The following is a 20,214-nucleotide window of genomic DNA, read 5'->3' on the forward strand; positions in this document are numbered from 1 at the left end:
CAGTTACGCATGCGAGAAAATTACTTACGGCTCTCAATCGGTCCCTTGTAAAATCTCTTTAAAACAAACTAATAACTTTTACCAGGTACGTAATATATTTCACTAAAAAAAAATTAAAATATGTAAATTGTTAGCAAAACTAGTGTATATATGTGCTTAAAAAGCTACACAAGTGCCAGCATTTGGCATCTGAGCACCTTCAAATATCGAGGGGAGGGGAACACCCCCTCCCTCTTATCCCCCGACCCCAGGACGACGATCAGTATACCAGGCATTCAGGAAATCCTGGGCACATCCCTGGAATTGAATGCTACCGTGAACTATTAAAAACATATTACAGGAAGGAAGTAATTCTCTATCAGCAGAATTCAGCAAAAATACAGTACCTACAGCCAATTCTGGCAAACTGGGTTGAACCAGCTGGTAAAGAATTTGGAAAAGCCACTCTCAATGCCAACATTGGCCAACCACATTGATCAGGAGCTGCTGGATAACACAGCACCTGTAACTTGTGTTGCTATGGGAGAAGACATTGTAATACATGGAATGCAACCTTTAGTTAGCTGCAGTACATAATTTTACCGAGGCAGAAATCAGCTATTTCGGTAGTATCGACCCAGATATCAATTTTGATCTTATCACTACCAAATATAGTTAGATAAGCTTAATATTCGAGCACTTTTAATGGCAACACACAACAACATTTTCTTCAAACTTGAATGACTGATGAAACATATGCTGCACAAAGTCGAATCGCATAGCAGTTTAATAAGTCAAATTTGTCTCTATCGACCAAGAAGCCCACCCTGACAAATTGGCGGGCCTTTATAAATTTGCATTAATTACTACAAATGGTAGAAAACCACAATGACCGCTTTCTTTATTCTTATAATGACATGTAAAATTACTGGAACCAAAACAGTCACAATCTTCTATATAATTCAATTTCAAACCTTGGGTTAAATAATACCATCTGGCGATGTGTATGGGGACAGCTATATAACGTAAGATAATGTAGTAGAGTATACCAATATATATCAATGTACATACCCTCACTTCCTGATTCAGAATTTAGAAACTTATTCAGTTGAGTTTAATGAAAAAGTTAATTTAAGAAAGAATAACATTGGTATTAGATGTATCAATATCTGGCATCAAATAAAGGGATACAAAAGATTTCAACTCTTAAGTTAATGTTTTGACCGGATTCCCATATCCCTATCACAACATGGCCTTTTGCTTGCATTAATTATTCCTACGTGATCTAAGGAAACAAACAACATTGCTAGTCTTTCGCTTCATCACTAGATGTCTGTGTTGTCACAAAAGCTATTAAAGTTCAAGCAAATTAAACTAACTAATCTAAGTTTTGGCGAGCCAGCAAAAAACAGTAAATCAAAACTTCTCTGTAATGTCTGAAATGAACACGTTTTTTTTTCTTCATTTTTCACTAACTTTGCAAAGTTTGTATCTTGTTCAAATTCATGAAAACTTAATTCATGATTCCTGTGATGTACAGTATGCAGTTTATTTTGTAACATGTTATACATTGTCTTCAAATTTCTTCCCACTTTTGGGATTTTTTTGCAATTTAACAAAGTCTCATAAACATTTGTGTAAGGGTCTCAAAATGGGTGAACAGTTGTTTAACATCAGTTTTTGGAATTCTGTTTTCATTGTCTGGCAAGTGATTAACCAGCTCCCATTCACTCAACACTTTGTAATGTTAAATAAACATTAAACCGAATGTGTCCCTTTAAGACATTTAACTGCGACATATTCTGCAGCTGTGTGATTGAATTTCGACTGCCTAATGGCTGCCACTTCCTGCATCCAAGAACATGAAGTATGAAAACTGGAAACCACGAAACAACTGCCAATTTCTTTTGGTATATATGTAAAATATACAAGCAAAGATCCTTGGTTAAAGCCTTTACCATGAAAATGTTTTTCTTTTTCTATTTTCAAGAAGCAAACTTAGTTTGTGTAAACAATGACAAAATGAATTATCAAATAGTGTAAAGAAGCTTTCCAATATATACAGAAATACTGTACAGGAAGCAAGCCGGTGAGGCTGGAAGTTGATGGTGGTGATGGAGTTGTGGGGGGGGGGGGGATGGGGGCAGGTGGTAGACATTACAAATGTTTTTAAGATTTGTAGATAGGTACGACTGTGCATGTTTGATGTGAGAAAAGGAAAGAGAAGAATGAAGTCAAGGTTTTACAGTATGTGAAGATAGCAATAGATTTGGTATTTATATGTTGCCAGGGGAACGGTACAAAATTCCTTATTTACAAATTCTACACTCCATGGTTTGAATTTTAAGCAGTGAGGGTTAGGAGGAGTATTAAAAAGGTATATTTGGAGATGATAATGCACTGAGCAACATCCTTTTCTAAGCAGCACTTAAAAGGATTGTCTGGTAGCCCTAAGAAATAACCTTAAAAAGTGATAAATAATTTTCCAAACATGTTGTCAATGTATGAGAACGCTAATGTTGCGTTTGGCATTTTCACATGGTTAGAAAGAGAAAAATAAGAACTACAAGTACAATGTATCAAGATCTTCCACCAAATAGTTCTTTTAATATTTCAATCCATTCCCTCCTCGGCTCCTCCTCCCCCTCTCCCCCTCCTCCTCTCCCCCTCCCCCACCCCCATCTAATACCACAAAAGAGACATTGAAAGTTAAAATTTCCCTCCTGATTTATTTGTTTCCAATTCAAATATTTGTAGCTCTCATCAAGCAAGCAACAAACTATTATAACCCTGGTGACAGCTCCCAGCTGCCTGCCACATATCCTGACCCACTGTATCGTAGAAGTGAATTAACAGACAGAAACAAATTTAACAGCTGTTTGTATAAACTACAACCTGAAACAATACATATTCTGGACAGAGAGGGTAAAGATATTGTTCATCATAGAATGAAGATATGTGAGATTAAGACACTGGGTAACAATAGAAATGAGCAGATGATGAGGTTAAGAAAGGGGTTGTTACTTGCCTCCATCAAAGAGAATGCAACAAGGGGATTATTCAAAGGCCAGTTCAAACTGTAACTGTGACATGGATTTTACTGTTGTCAGAAACCTGGTTGTCTTCAAAGAGGTAACCTTCTGATTATGGAAAAACCAGTTCCATTAGGACAGTATACATAAAGGAGTCAGTCTGTTTACCCAATGACCATTCTAGAGAATTTATCTATTGTCATGAAAATCCTCTCCCTACTGAAGAATGGAGTTTGAGGTTAACAGTTAAGAATGATGTAGCCTTCGCCAAGAGTTAATAAAGTTTCAGTGCTTGGCCTGACAAACAAGCACACCTTACACATACATACTGAAAGCAAGTTTACGATGGTAGTAATTCTTGACAAGTGTCTACTTAAAAAGCACCCGCCACTGAAAGTTTGCTATCAAAGTTTGCTTCAAAAGATCCAAAACACTGCTGCCCGTATTGTGAACAGGAAAGGAAGAAAATGCTTAACCACTCCACTTCTAATGGAACTTCACTGGCTCCCTATCAGCTACAGAATTCAGTATAAACTACTTCTTCTCACCTTTTGTGCTCATCATCTGGAACAGCCTTCTCTTGCCATATATTCCAAGTCGCACACTTCATTCGTCCAACAAACTGTATTTAACTGTTCCTAAACCACGCTTGAAGACCTATGGTTACAGAAGCTTCGAATACTCTGGCTCTTATCTCTGGAACAATTTACCAGATCACATTCGAACATGCTCTAAACTTTCTACATTCAAAGTCTACTTCAGACCCATCTTTTCACTTGTTCTTTTGTAAATTAATCTGCTTTTTTTGTAAAGCGCCTTAAGCAGTGACTTTTGTCTACTGATTTGGCGCTATATTAGTCTCATTTATTATTATTATTATTATTATTATTATTATATAGTTACCTTAATGTGTAATTTGGCCTAAGTGTGAGGTAATAACACCCACCCAGCTTTCCCATTCCTACATACAGTGTAATAATATTGCACTCTGCCATATATGTAATGTGGTGTAAACTGGATAACTTTCCTACATAGAGTAGCACTGCCCTGAACCTGGTACTTCCCAATCACTAGGCATTTCCTGTTCTCTTCAAGAATTTACCGCTAATATGGCTGCTAGTTCTTTAGATTTTTCATACGTGTGTATGTCGTCATTCTATTTTGAGTTTTCAGTTCTATTACTTCTGTATCTCTGGTTCAATAGATTGCATTATCGCTCATCAAGTTGGAAGGATTGTACCTCTAAAATTTACAGGTTTGAAATATTTGTTTTGTTTTCAAAAAGGGATATAATTGAAAGTTGATTCCAATTGTCCAAAAGGCATGCCACCTTTGGTCAAATATTGCAAAAACAGCTACCAGTCCCTTTCAAGCATTGTGCAGAATCTTAATTGGTAGTTTTAAGCACCTTATTTGTTCCTTTTAATGGTGGAGTGTGAATTTAACTAGTACAGTGTGAAAAATGTCATATAAAATACACAGGTTTTGAAGTACCAATTTATGCATCTTTTTAATACAAAAGTCTCCATTACAAAATGGTTTTACCTAAAGCAATCAGTGTGCCAGAAAACATCCACAGCCTGGACATGATCTTCCTCCATGATTTCTCTACCACAGCTGTTGCAAATGTGGAAGACTGGTTTTCCTGTCAATAGATAAGAAAAAAAATTCAAAGTTATAATCAAAAGAAATTTCTTTTCATATGATTTAAATTATTTAAATCATAATTTGCTGTGTATATGGAACTAATGAACGAACAAATGAACCAAAGAATATATGGACATGTGTAAAAGTTACTGTTACTTGTCATTTAGCCTTTGAAGAAGATCCTGCTAGGATCGAAACGTCAGGCCCTCTTACTTTTACACATTCTCTTCACAGGCTCTCTAGTGGATAAGCAGTTTGCTAACAGTCTTATTTTAATTTTATTATATGGACAGACGGAGCCTAGGAATAGACGAATATAATAATTTATCTGGTAAAATATTGCAAAGAAATAAACTGTGCAAAATGGACTACTTAGTAATCAAATGGAAATATTTACAGTATGTGTAGCATTTGTAAAAACAAAAAGCATAACTGTAGCATTCTTAGTATCTTATGGAAGATAAAATTTATAAACCCTCAAAACTGCTGTACAAAATGTGATCAGTGAAAATGTTCCACATGTATGTATTCCGCAGAAACTTGTCAGCATAAACAACTACTAATACATTGAACTAAAAACACAATCTTAAAACAACTTAAATCTTTCTCTCCACACTATCCTAGTCCTACAGATTAAATGTACATATGAAATACTAAATAATATACTCAATATACTTCATAAATATTTAATCCTGAATATAAATAAACTCATATTGCATTTAAGTGTTTTCGCAGTAACTTTTGGGAGTGGCAAACAGCATATATTGTGATTAATGTCGTGAACACTCCTACCGTAGAGTCTAGACATTAATACACATTAACCTAAAATTAAGCAACAAAGCAGGAATGATTTTGTTGTTGTTGAGATTTTGGCGTTTCTGATCAATCCAGACAACTAAGTATCCTGTCAGACCAACTTTCTCTTTTGAGGTTTCCTGTGAACAAGACCCAGCTGATCCCGAATAGCAAATAGTCTGTCAAACATTCATATGTTGCATTGATATTTCATCAACTAAACTGGCTGTTTATTATGTAAACAACTGCAACTATTTCAACTTACTGTAACATGCTGTCCCTTATAACAATACATTTAAACCCCCTTAATCAGGGCCCCAAAATGGCAGGGGATGAGAGGGGGAACCTGGCCCAATGATGTCAGGTTCTGCTCAAGAAAGGGAGGCAATTTCAGCTCCATTGAATATTAGTCTGTCTCTTGCAATTACCCCCTGCCCTCCTAAATGATGTAGTGTTTGAAACTTTTGTGACCATTTTAACATACTGTACCTATGTACCTAGCCAGTATTGTTGCACTTTGTAGACCCTTTCATGCACAACCCTTATTCCTACTATGCATTAACAATTTAACAATAACATGAAAAGTGCATTCACAATTGCTACTCATTTTCAATGGCTAATTAATACAATTACCAACACTTCCTGTAATCACTCTATAATTAATGAAGCCTTCAGTCATAAAGCAGCTGTGAAGTACAGTAATTAATTCTATCTAGGGTTGTTTGCTGTAAACTGTCTAGGGCATACTGAAGACAAAAAAAGTAACAAACTTAACCTAACTATCCCCAGTTCTGTATGGGATCAAAAGTTAAAGACATAATCATATATACATATATTTTGTTTTGCAGGGGGGGGGAGGAGTGTGGAGGGGCAGTTCAAGGTACTATAAGGTCATATGTGTTGAAAAGGAACTTCATAATTATGCTCCAAGCTCCTCCTCCGTCCCACCCCCCTCCTCCTCCTCTTCCCAACCCTCTTGGTCATCTCTAATATTACTTAAAAAAACACACATAGATTGTAAACTACACATGAGAGATCAGTGACAAACAATACTGCTAAGTGCTAAGTTGCCAAAAAAACCCAAAAAAACTGTAGAGTAATACAGTAAGTTTTTAATAATATTGTTTTGTTTCTCACAATAAAAAGTGTTAAGAACATCTCACCTCTCAAGTATGTTTTTCTTTGCCTTGTGATCTGTTCCTTACTTGATACTCGAAAGAATTAGAATATTTTAACTCCTTTTCTGATAATACTGTCCCAGATCAATCCTTGAAGGAAACTACTTAGGAACTAATCGACAGAATTAAACAGTTGAATTTCAAAAGATGCTTCCTAGGGCAATTTACAGAGAATCAACAACTTGTGAAAATAAATACAGAATCCAAAGTAAATGTTTGATGCCAGTTTGAGTATTTGCATAATTGCATAAACATGTTGACAATCCTACCCAATTTGGGCCTATAGAAAGTTAAGCTGACCCTTCCCCACCCTGGACTCTGTGTTTGATCAGGGCTTTGAGAGAGGTCCAAAGTCCTGTTAAATAGGATGATTCATTGTAGATTCAAAGCCAATGAACAGAACTTTGATATAATTAGCTCCCTGGATTAACTTTACAGGGAATCAACACCTGTACAGTATAATAGCTAATTCTGTTTTTTCCACAAAGGGATAAAGGATAAAAATAACAACCAAGAAAACGATATGTATACTTGGTAAGGACTTAACCAAGAAAAAAACAAAGTAACCCTTCTAAAGAGATTATGGCATTACATCATCAAGTGTTAATCTTAACTGTTTATAATACCCTGACCCGACCTACAAGATATTTTATTTATTATTATTTTAGGTCTACAGTCTTGTTCAGGGCCATCTTGTCACACCTACACACCAACATGTGCGCAATTCAGTCAATCTCTCCTTGGGCACCACAGTGCACTTCAACCACGTGTTCCCCGGGGGACTTCCCATAGGGTGCAGCCACAAACCAGCGCACCCAACTATATTTACAAGTTACCTCACAAGTCCCCATTTATACACCTGGGTGAAGAGAAGCAATGGAGATAAAGTGCCTTGCCCAAGGACACAACACAATGACAATGATCTGACCAGGACTCGAACCTGTAATCCTTAGATCACAAGTCCACTGCCTAACTTAAGAGCACTTGACCAATGACCACAATGCCCTCTCAACACAAATTTATAAGAATTAAAGTTCACGCAGATTTAAATCCCTTTTAAAGACATTCCATTGCCTTTATAACACTTGAGGCTTTCTCAACGTAACACATGGTTTCTCAAGATTACTTACGCAAATTTTAAAATATTACAAATCCATATACAAATAAATAAAACTTAGCATTGTTTCAATTTTCTAAAGGACTGCACATGCTAACATTAAAAGTCTGGAGACGGGTAAGAGACAGGTAAGAGAGGCAAAAAGATACATGTACCAATTTTTGTCCCATTTGAAGCACAATTCTGTACTTTGCAAGATTTGTTGCCTTTATGCTATCTGCTTTTAGAAAAACAGATTTGCACAAACTGCCATTTCTAGGTACTGTAAATGTTAAGTAAATTCCAGAGTGTACAAAAAACATCTCAATTATGAATAAAGAAGAAACATCTTCCTGTTGAGAAAATTGCACTGACAAGGTGTGACATTTATGTTATGTGCATCAAATAACCTTTGACCTCAATAAAATGTTAAAATTTAGTCCTGCCTCCTCATTTGAGACAGACCTACAAAAAGTATGACACAGACATCAATGGTTTAGTTTCTTTACTGAGATGCCATCTTCATTAATATTCACGACAGTTATGTTGATATTTGACCTCTGATGACCTCAAAATAGTACAAAAAAACTTTCAACTATATACAAAATATAACAGACTTTTGTTTAAACTAATAAGTTTGCTTTACTTTTATTCTGTAGTATAAAAAATACAAAAAACTCTTGTTTAATACACATGTTTGAGATTCCACACTCCGTCTAGTTTCTTTAATTTGGTTAGAATTTGCAATTTTTGGGTCTGCTACCAATTGAATTAGTCTGTTCAGCTTGTCAATATAACTCAGAAGGAGGTCAGTGTTATATGTGATTGATGATGATGGTGATACATCATCACAATAGCAAATTAGAAATGGACAGATTCCAATATTGTGCAATATTTACATAAAATTCTGATAGTCCTAATGGAGAATACCCGACGAGGACAGCTATATACTTCTACTGCCGGCAAGCACAGTTGGTAGTCACCACCTGATTTCATTACCTACAGTACACATGTGGACTAAAGTGTGTGCACAGTGTCATTCCAAGGCTAACAAAGGTGATGAGCACTAAAACGAAGCGCACGACTGAATCATGTCAAATATTAGTCACCCCCCTTCCTCTTCCAACATAACTGACAAATTAAATTGCCTCAAGCCCATAACTGAACCACTCTCGAAAATTACATGACAGCATCTTCTGGGGTCTAATATTAGATACTGGAAGAAGAATAACATGAAAAGATAAGTACATTTTATAAGTGGTCTCTAGATCTATCAACTGTTCAAACTTTCCCAGTGTGAGATGAATCCATTGATGAAACAAGTGAATAGAGAATGAATACAGATTACAGAATACAAAATAGTGCTATATTATTGACACTGTCATGCTGTACAAATGAAATGATGCAACAACACAAATACAATGCTCTTAAATTTCAGCGGTAGAAGTTGGCACAGCTGTTCCACAACATGGCTACGCACTTTTTTGTAAGTTTTTTTTTTTTTTCGGCAAAGTGAAAACCTCATCCTGATATTATATATTTTCTTAAATATGTAAATAATAAAGAAAAAAGTGGCAAAACGTTGGTCATAGTACCAGAGTACGGTGTAAACCAGAAGATATGCACAATATGAGATGACAAGACGTGACAGTGAGGTGTAACTTATGGGGTACTACAAGGTTTCAACAGGGAGGGTGCTGTGATGCTGTCATATATCAGTCCTAATATGGATAATCTGCAATGTTTAACAATCTCTGAATGAAAGTAATATGATTACAAGAAAGTGCTCAAAGGGTTGACTATGGTTTCATTTGTACAGTTTCCCAAACAGAAAAAAAAAACAAATAAATAAATCCTTTAAATTTAGACACAAGTTAATGTGCTGAAAATGTTCAGTTAACTTGACTTCAAACTTTGTTTACATATATACTACTAATAGTGGTCAACTCATGGTACCGAGCTACGATCAGTAGTCAAAGACTGCCGCTTGTCAACTTTCGTGGAGCTAGACAGAAGCGGTATGACCTCTCCCTCTGCTGTGAAGTGGGAAATGTTTGACGGGGAAATCCCAACTACCTCTTCACTCAGCACTGTTATACAACAGGTCGCTCAGCACTGTTATACAACAGGTTGTTGACAAATTGGTTTGGATACATTACAGATTTGTCTTTAAGTAATTTAAGCCCTTGTGAACAATGCTAAAGAGTAAATACTGTGTTTCGTTACAGATATGTTGTAACAGTATCGTCAGTCACTAGTAGCAGTTCCCTAAAACCAGACAGCATTGGCAGATTAGGAAGGAAATGAGAGATGACCCAGAGTAGAGATCATTGGATGCAGTTAAATACGGTGGGCACTAAATACAGTAGATAGGAAACCATACGGTACAGAAGTACTCAGACTTCAATCGAGGATCGGAAAAGCTAAAAATAGAGAAGCAAGGGCTTTATATATTTATGATACATATACAACCAAATTCTAAATTTTATACATTTGCAACATAATTAACTAACTAGCTCCATAAAACCTTACAAAGAATTAATACAATTGATATTTAAGTTCTAGTAGTTTTTCTCTCTCACCAATAGCAATGCAATTTTATGCTGGTTACTATATTAGCTTAGTCACCTAATCAATTTATAATAAGCACGGTCAGGGCTAAGTCCATGATTTCAATTAACAGATTAACAATTTATAGGCTCCATAAGGGTAAGTGTTGTTGAACGTTTTATAGTTACTAAATTAACACTTAGTGCTAGAAATAGTTAGTATGATTGCTTAATATTTGAGCTCAATGCTTACTGTGCTAAATAGTATTGCATAGAATCCTAGACAGTATTACATTTCAGTGAGGATTTTGCAGAATTCTCCAAGCTGCTACTTGGCTGAGTATTCTCTACATTAGAAACCAACTTTTAATGATTACAATCTCTACCTTTGCTAAGTACTGTATGTAAAGGTCATCAGTTATATACTGTATTTGACCCAGAATTTTACCTTGCTAAAAATATCTAGATATCTTCCACGGTAATTTCGTAGCGGCTCAAATCCTTTAAAATCATTATAGGCTAATAACTTTGACAATGGGAGTTATACTTTAAAAATTGCTGAAATCTGCACATGGGTGAACATTATTTGACTTGGATGTGTACAGTATGAGTGGCAACTCTGTTGAACTTTTAGAAAAGTCTACAAGGTTTAATTTCAATATTATTATGATACAGATTTGTAAATTATGACAAAACTTATTTTAAGCTGTACACAGAGCAAAATATAAAATAATTTGGAAAAAGACTGCATACAGTACAGACTACTGCCATGCATTCATACGACATCAAAATGCTTTAACGGGAAGGTTAACCTGTACATGTACACTTACGAGCATAGGCGTAGGAGGCGGGGGGGGCTGCAGCCCCCCAACCAAATATTTATTAAAAAAAAAAATTGGGCAATATACTGAGAATTTTTCGGGCACATACTGAAAGAAATAAAATTTTGCAATGTGTTTTTCAATGGTTAAACTTATATTATTATTTTCATTATTATTGTGCTGACTTCTCCAATAATTCTAACCAATATGGAAGGGTAATAACATGGCAAATGATTGTATGTTATTGGCATGCGATGTCATAACCAATGAATGCCTACAGTATATGATGTGCACATTAATATATTGAACGCGCGGAGCGAGCGAAAAATTTTGGTTATATTTTTCGGGTAAGTCTTTACAGCACCCCCCCCCCCGCCCCTTAAATCAAATTGGTCTCCTACGCCTATGCTTACGAGCCAAATATTGTGTCATTTCCCCAAAACTTTCTTTTCTTGTCTAGGCTATAAGAGGGTTTTCTATTGTGGTGTAGAGTGAATTGCACAATCTATACAATCAATGAATCAAAAGCACATGAGCAATCTAAATAATTGGGGACAAATTTAATAATTTCTTAGTCAAAGGGAGATTGGAAACACTAAGTTGAGCTTACAGGTACAGTTATGGGTCCTGAGGCAAAGAAGCAAAACTAAAAAGGTGTGCCAGAAGGAGAAGTCTGAAGATTTCTCCACATTTAAAAAAAAAAAAAAAAATCCATTTTCCCCATTCCCAACATTCTCCAATCCATTTGCACAAAGATACAAGATGTCATTAGTTAGGAACCATTTACCTGAAAGCACCACTTCAATGTTCAATTCTAATGGTCTTTGAACATTTAACTGAGAAATGTGATGACATGTTGCATCTTCCTTGATATAAATCACTGAGTCTCTGGACAAGCAATTACCTACATACAGTACAGTACAAATATGTAATGGTGGTAAAAATATCCTAAGCAGTGGTCATGGGAAGCTATTTACTAATTGTTGTCTGCCTCCTAGGTATTCATTCTATTTTACACCAGATTTAACATGGATAGGGTCTCAAATATGCTACTGTACTGTAAGGCTTCCTGATCCTTGGGTCTCTAAAATAAAACTAAACTAAACTAAAGAACCTGGCTATTGTCTATATAAACTACAGTAAGTCCTAAAGTTAGGCACAGTGTACAGTACAACTAACTGACTTTAGTCTTTTGTGCATTAACAGAATTAATTATAAAAGGAATATCACTGTCTTATATCAGTTGAATGCCCTTCGGAAAGCAATTCAAGCATTTTAAATGTAGTGTGAGATTATTCTCACCACATGTTTATTTTTTAATGCGATGCATTAAATTCACAAGTATAACCAGAGTTATTTTACACAAGAATCTCCATGACCAATGAAAAAATTATAAAGAAAAGGATTATTATTTTTTATGTATTTATTTCAGTATAGTCTAAGGGCACCAAAGAGACTTGTGCTAACAGCATCCAAAAATGCAGTACTGGGGACCACAAAATTGAGAGCAAAAGGTGTAACCCTATAACTTTGTAAGGCTTAGCAAAGATGATATGAATGCATTAAATCTCACCCAAAACAATAACAATGAACAGGATACTTTTCTGTTTTAAATTTTCAATTCACTCATTCTCCAGTGAATTGTACGTAAAGTACATTGTCATATGTTCGTGTATTAACGTCATAATGATACCAAGAATGATTGAAGAGTGGGGGATGAGTTGGTTCAAAACTTATAACGGCATGCATAATCGGGCTTAAACCCATGTACAGAAGCAGTGGCGTAGGAAGGTACTTTTGAGTGGGGGGGCTGAAGACTGATGGCCGGCCTGGGGGAGGGGTCTAAGGAGGGGTGTCCCCCTCCCCTTTGGAATTTTTTTGCATTTCCAGGTGGCCTCAGATGCAATTTGGTGCAATATAGCACACTTCAACACCCACTCCATTTTGTAAAGAATTTTGCATTTTCACCTGGCCTTAGATGCAATTTGGTGCTTCATATGAGATTTTTTTCTCATTTGGAAATGAAAAAGGGGTTTTCTGACTTGCGGAGCGGGGGGGCGGAACGATACTTCCGCCCCCCATATTTTTCACTGGGGGGGCTGGCGCCCCTCAGCCCCCCCCCACCGGTTCCTACGCCCTTGTACAGAAGCATACAGAGTCATAGGAGGGCTAACTACAGACTAGGCTTGCATATATATTGTAACGTTCATCACATAACTAAATTAAGCACATAACAACTAACACTGTTGCTGTTAGTATAAAGGACCTAGCCTACAGGAGGTATAAAACGAAGCACTGAGGCCCTGTGCATTACTAAGCCTAACCTGCGTGATCTGATTAAGTTTCGATCGGCATTGTCAAGGTTAAGTAAAAGTAATATTGAAACACAGCAAACCTGGATTTACTACAGCCTCCATTGGTAAGATATGGAATGAAAGGCAGTTGACGTATATAATGTAAATGACACTGGTGGAAAGAGGAGCGAATAAGCTTTTTCCTTTGATGGTAGGACAGGCTATCAGTATCGTAACATTCCCAATATGCAGTGACCATCCCGGAATAATAATATCAATCACTCTGCAAATAAATCAAAGCAAAAAGACAAACCGAAGTTATAATGTCAGTGTAGATATGCATACAAACATACACTGCGAACTGAGTTAAGATCCTTCTAGTACTTCTGGTTCGATCGTTCACACAAATGGTATATGACCATGCATGATGGTATATGATATATGATGAGCAGCGAACAGTGTTTTGGTTTTTCGACTTACTCAAATCGGTTTCTCATCGCTGATTTATGGAAAAGAATTTTAGGCTGATGAGGTATGTATATAACACAGTGCATTTGCGTGAATGTAAACAATGTTATTTTAGCACTTATCGAAACTGTTATCGAATGATCATGATGATGGTTTGATTAATGCCGACTGTTAAGAATCAAAAGGAAACAATTATGATGATTTTGTTTTCAGAAAAGTCACCCAAGAGAGAGGCCTGGCGTAGGATCGCCGCACGTAAAGTTACTTCGAATTCTTCTTAAACTGCCATCAAGTCACCTAGTGATTGAATAAACAAGACAAATCGATGCATTGACTGAAACTGGAATGATTCTACTGTATTTTGTGTTTTCCTAAAATAAGACAACGAAAGCAAGAACATTAGTGACAAAACAGGATATTCAGGTTGCTAACTGACAATTAATACTTTATAATCTTCGTCACCACTATCGTGGAACAGTAGTTAAAGGAAATTTACTAGAAATGTTACTAGCCTGCAAAATTTGCTTAACATTACCACGAACATTTCCTTGAGTCAGTTTTCTTCTCTTTTTTTTTCTCCAATTTATTCCGAAATATTGACGAATGTTAATTCCATATTCAATTTTTGTCAGTGAATAAAAATGCTATGAAAAGGCTGTGTGAAGTCTCCAACATGAGTGGCCCTTGTTTGACTTTGACTTGCTAGCATATTTGAAGCCGACTGCACATAATCTATAATATATAACAACCATCTCAAATGTCTTTGTGCTTGATCTATTTTTCACAACTTTTCATGTGGTCTGTGACATTAATTAAAAAAAAACTGATCCTATGTTTAAAAAATATACCCTATCAAACGCGGCCTTGCAATTGAGCCATTGGTTCTCAATTCTTTTCAGTGTATTTTAAATTTGTTAGCGTTAGTGTGTTGTTGTTTGCATACGAGCAAACACGGTGTTGTAGGAATATAGGACGTGTGAAATGAACAATAAAACTCAAAGGATTCACTACTGAACCAATCACCCCTTGAACAAGAAAGAGGGGAAATAAATGACAGTGGAAGAGAAGAAAGAAACAATTAATGCACTTTCCCACCCACAAAAAAAGTAAAAAAAAGTATCGAAAAGGTTACAATTAAAAGTAAAACAAACTATGTAAATACGGTACACAAGATCAGACGGAACAACAGTCAACAACTTTAAATTGATATTGATCTTCAAATTTTCTTTGGGAAGTCATGCCTCGGGTTTGATAAGATATCGATACATTTGGAAGGCATGATATTTTATGTATTTTGGACTGATGAAAATGGAGTACTCTAATGACAAAAAAAAACTTAAGATAAAGTTACATTCTTCTTTCTTGTAAGTCCAGACTTGTAAGTCCTAAGTCCAGACATTACGAAGAGTTACTGAACACTAATTCTGGTATATAAACGATGTCTAGTCGTCTGATTTTATAATAGCTTTTCTCTATACAGTATACGGTATATAGTTGCTGATGGTGACGGGGTTATACACCTATACAGGAAATGTTAAGGGAGGTTTGCGTATAGCCATGAATATCCTGTTATGTGGAATTTTCTCGTACATATTCTTATATATTCTCTTTTATATAGTTGACTAGTATTGGCTCCATATTTTATTTTCATATTTTATACTTTACTGAAACTTTATTATCAAAACTAGCCTTCTTTCTCTCACGCCTCCTGCCCCCTCCCATCATTTCCACTTATCACATGAGTATTACAAAATAACCTCAACTTGGCAAAAAAAAATTTTTTTTTGTAAAAATGGATAGTGCTCAAATGAAAGATTGTGCTTTTTTTTAACACAAAATTGAGAAATTCCGACTACTATAATTTGTACCGCATATACAAGTTTATTTACTGTAAGCTTCTTGGATTGTGACTTGTAGAAGGGGTGGGTTGGGGGTGGCCGAGTACCCTGATTTTATTATTGATTTTATTAAATGAACTCCAGAACTTGTATACGTGGTTGCACCGTGCATGGGTTGGAGAACTCGAAACCGCGCACCCAGAAGGACTTCAGTTTCAGAGCACCTGCTTGAAGGTAGCGGACATTAGGAGCAGAACTCCCTGGTACAACTGCCATATAGACTGTACACAAATCAAGCTTGGTGTTGGATTACGTATTGGTCAATGACGTTCGTAGTGTTTAAATATTCATATTATGGGCGAGGTTAATAGGGATCCCAACGGAAAATATCTTGGAGAAAAACAAAGTTGAAAGTTGCAAATTTTTCGACTTTTATGCCACCATTTGAAGTAAGATTGAAATAGATAAGCTAGTTATGTATGTCGTTATGGCATAGTGGAGTCAGTGAGGTTGAGAAAAATCATAGAAAAGGACGCAAAATGCTGCTTTAAGAGCGGACATTAAAGAGCAGACAAAAAATGAGAAGAGCGAAGAGCGCCATCTATTTTCTAGCGGAAAATAAGCAACGCGGATGGTGCATTGGTACTCAATAATTGTTGGTAAATCAAATTTAAGGTACAATTCATACCACTAATGAAATGTTTATAATTAATAATTTTTAATATAGGAATAGATAAGAAGTGCGATCAAGATCTCATGATAGAGTAACGTCCCTTCTATATATTGTTTGATATCGGTGACGTAAATTTCACAACATCGTGTAAAAACTGCTGTTTAAACTCAGTCACTAGCGAAATGTTTAAAATTAATTATCTTCAGTGATTCAAAATAGTTAGGTAGTGCGACACACATCACGACATAGAGCAAGGTCTCCTTTATTACTCTATTAGTGTTTGATATCGGTGACATAACTTCTATCATCGCCAAACGTTATTAAAAAAAACAAATATTGTAATAAATTCGACTACAGCGTGTACAAACTACCGTTACAACTCAATCACTAACGAAATGTTCAAAATTAATTATCTTAAGTTAAAGAAATAGTTAGGTAGTGCGACACACATCGCAAAATACGTCGCGACCCACAATACCCGTCAGCCCCACTTTTGAAGGTTTTAAGCCCATTACTTGTTCAGAATTTAAAAAAAATCACATTTCTCTTCAAACCATACCCATATTGTTGCACAAAATTTCAACTATGGAAAACCAATATAGGAAAACCTCGTTCAACCCCTAACAGACCGATCAAAATTGCACGAGTAGAGGGAAGTATGATGAAGAATGTTGGTCAGGGAATTTCGAAAATTCGGACACAGTTAATTTATTGGTGTACAAATATTAAAACCTCTTATAACGGCTACTATAAAACTTCGTTGAAGGAAATGAAAAAATACCAGATATTTCCGAATCCGGACACTACACACATAGGCGTAGGAGGGCGGGGGAGGGGGGGGGGGGGGTTGCAGCCCCCAACCAAATATTTCTGTAAAAATTCGGGCAATGTGCTGAGTATTTGTCGGGCACCTACTGAAAGCAAAATAAAGTGCAATGATGTAGCTAAGGAAATCAATAGTTTAAAACTTGATAATTAAAATAAAGTTCTAAGCTTGCCCGATTAATCCGTCATATTAATTCGTCATAGACTTCCTTCACACTGTAAATTTACACGTGAAAAACAAATAAATAAATCAAATCAAATCAAATCATATCGGTAATAACACGGCATATGACTGTATGTGATTGGCATGCGATATGATAACCAATGATGCCCAGAAGCAACAATACGATGAAAGATGGTCACAAAAGCTTCCAGTGCCCTGGAAACAGAAGGAGGATAACGTAAACCGTCGCTGGTTATCCGGACAAGAACGAATTAAACAAAGATGAAATGCAACAAGAAGCCAGTCCTATTGAAACAGAAATGCTTAAGAAAACCACTTCTGAACTGAATCAGGAGGCAAATGCAGCCAAGGAGAAAGATGCGACCAGAATAACATTAAAGCGAAGCCAGAATCATCCAGTAAAACTGAACATAAATCAGCATCTCAGCCATCAATTAGTACAGCAAATAGAACTCCTGAACCGACCGGAATGAAGAGAACTATCTCAAGCGAAGACGACACTTTTTATAAATACCAATAAAAGAGGAGCAAATACCATCCCAAACCTTAGCGTGGCAAGACGTTTTATACAGAGGATATAAACACAAATAAAACTTAACATTCCGTTTAGTAACATTAAATTGTAACGGTCTAAGAAGGAAGGACAAAAGGAACGAACTGTTTGAAACTTTAATCAAAAGGAAATACGATATTATTTTTCTTCAAGAAACCTTTTGGGATGAGGACATTTTTCAAATCACCACGAAAGAATGGGGGTAGCCAATTTTTTTTCATCTATGTATTCTCTCCAGAATAGGAGAGGTGTTTGCCACACTAATCAGAAAAGAGTCAGATATAGAAGTGAAAAGTTATGAAACTGACCAAACAGGTCGAATTATCCAGACAGATCTAGTTATAGAAGAACAAAGTTTTACTGTTATTAATATTTATGCTCCAAATAATACGGTTGAAAGGATATCCTTCTTTTTAGATTTACACAAAAGACTTCATAAAAATAAAAGTAAATTAATTGTAACTGGGGATTTCAATAACATAATCAATACTTATTTAGATAGATATCCGGTTAAATACTCCTCTGATGTGTCTAGAAAGACCTTAAAGGACCTTATGCTCAATTTTGATTTGATCGATATATGGAGAGAGAGAAATCCAAAAGAAGCAGACTTTTCTTGTAACCGAAATTGTATGAACTATAATAGTTCCTCAAGAATAGAGAGATTTTTAATTTCTAACGATCTAAAAGCTAATATAACATCCTCCCGACATTTACCGTACCCTTATTCAGATCATAATTTTGTTGAGTTAACAATGGATTTATCTCTCATCCCAAGAGGAAAGGGGTATTGGATATTTAATAACGCCTTACTGTTAGACCAAGATTATTGTAATCAAATTAGGGAAATTATTAATTTTAGGAAAAGGCAAGACAGTTTTACTGAAAATATTTTCGAATGGTATGAATTACTTAAAAAAGATATAAAATCCACTTCAATCAATTTCAGTAGACAAAAACAAAAAAAACTACACAAACAGAAACTGAAACTTATCAAAGAAATCAAATTTGAAAAGAAAAAGGCCCACAAATATGCCGACTATGTTATTAATAGACTTAAAAACCTGCAAGAAAAATTAGATGAAATAACCAAAAATGAGCTCAGAGGAGCTGCAATTAGAGCTAAGATTCAGTGGTATGATGAAGGAGAAAAATCTACAAAGTTTTTCCTTGGACTTGAAAGGAGCAGGCAAAAAAAGAAGGTAATAAGAAAATTAGTTAACGAACAGGGTAACATAATCCATAATCAAGATGAAATATTAAAACACCAATGTCAATATTATGCTGACCTTTATACTGCGGAAGCAACATATTGCAATGCACAAGAACTTATTTTACCAAAAATCTCTAAAATGCTTTCCCCGACTGAAACCGAAATTTGCGAACAAGATTTAACAACAGCCGATTTAAAGACTGCCTTAGACTCTATGCAAGCAAATAAAAGTCCAGGACTAGATGGCCTGACGGCGGAGTTTTTCAAATATTTTTGGTGGGATTTTACTGATATTTTTCATAACCTAATCAAACAAATGTCCAATAGTATGGAATTGTGTGATTCCATGAAAGTAGGTGTTATTTCTTTAATCCCTAAAAAAGGAGACTTAACAAGACTCAATAATTGGAGACCAATAAGTCTTCTTAATACAGACTATAAAATAATAAGTAAAGCCCTTGCAAACAGAATTAATAACGTAATAAGCAACTTAATATCTGATGATCAAACATGTTGTAATCCAGGTAATGATATTAGTGAAAATGTTATTACAATGAACCCTATTATCGATTATGTCAAAGAAAATCATTTACATGGATTCATCCTAAAATTTGACCAATATAAAGCTTTCGACCGTGTTAACCACGAATATTTATTTAATGTCCTTAACAAAATGGGCTTTGGACCAAGTTTTCAAAAATGGATTAAAATTCTTTATACTAATATTCAATCCTGTATTAAACATAATGGTTTTGTCTCTGACCTGTTCCCAATTAAAAGAGGAGTAAGGCAAGGATGCCCAATTTCAGCTATTTTATATGTTCTAAGCGCAGAACCCTTTCATGAAATAATTTGTAATAATCCTGAAATTTCAGGAATTAAGATCTGCAACACCGAAGTTAAAATGTTTCAGCATGCTGATGATACAACTTTCTTTGTTTCAAATGTTACAAGTATATATGCAATTTTAGATACAATTAAGATTTATGAACAAGCATCAGGTTCAAAATGTAACTTGGGAAAAACTGAGCTATTAATAATAGACAATTACCAACTGGATGAACCTCAC

General features: G+C 35.5%; 1 protein-coding gene across 1 annotated transcript in view; it reads right to left on the bottom strand.

Moving 5' to 3' along the window:
* Positions 1-13,815, bottom strand: part of LOC139980507 (LIM domain kinase 1-like) — a 58,902-nt gene extending 45,087 nt beyond the window's left edge. Inside the window, exons 1-2 of the mRNA XM_071992180.1 lie at positions 13,493-13,815; positions 4,557-4,656 (exon numbers count right to left, since the gene is read on the bottom strand). Of these exons, the coding sequence (XP_071848281.1) occupies positions 4,557-4,656; positions 13,493-13,514 (122 nt within the window). The 5' untranslated portion in view covers positions 13,515-13,815. The remainder of the gene's footprint in view (positions 1-4,556; positions 4,657-13,492) is intronic.
* Between the last annotated feature and the right edge of the window lie 6,399 nt (positions 13,816-20,214).

This window comes from Apostichopus japonicus, chromosome 15 (genome assembly GCF_037975245.1).
Source record: "Apostichopus japonicus isolate 1M-3 chromosome 15, ASM3797524v1, whole genome shotgun sequence".
Classification (NCBI taxonomy): Eukaryota; Metazoa; Echinodermata; class Holothuroidea; order Aspidochirotida; family Stichopodidae; genus Apostichopus; species Apostichopus japonicus.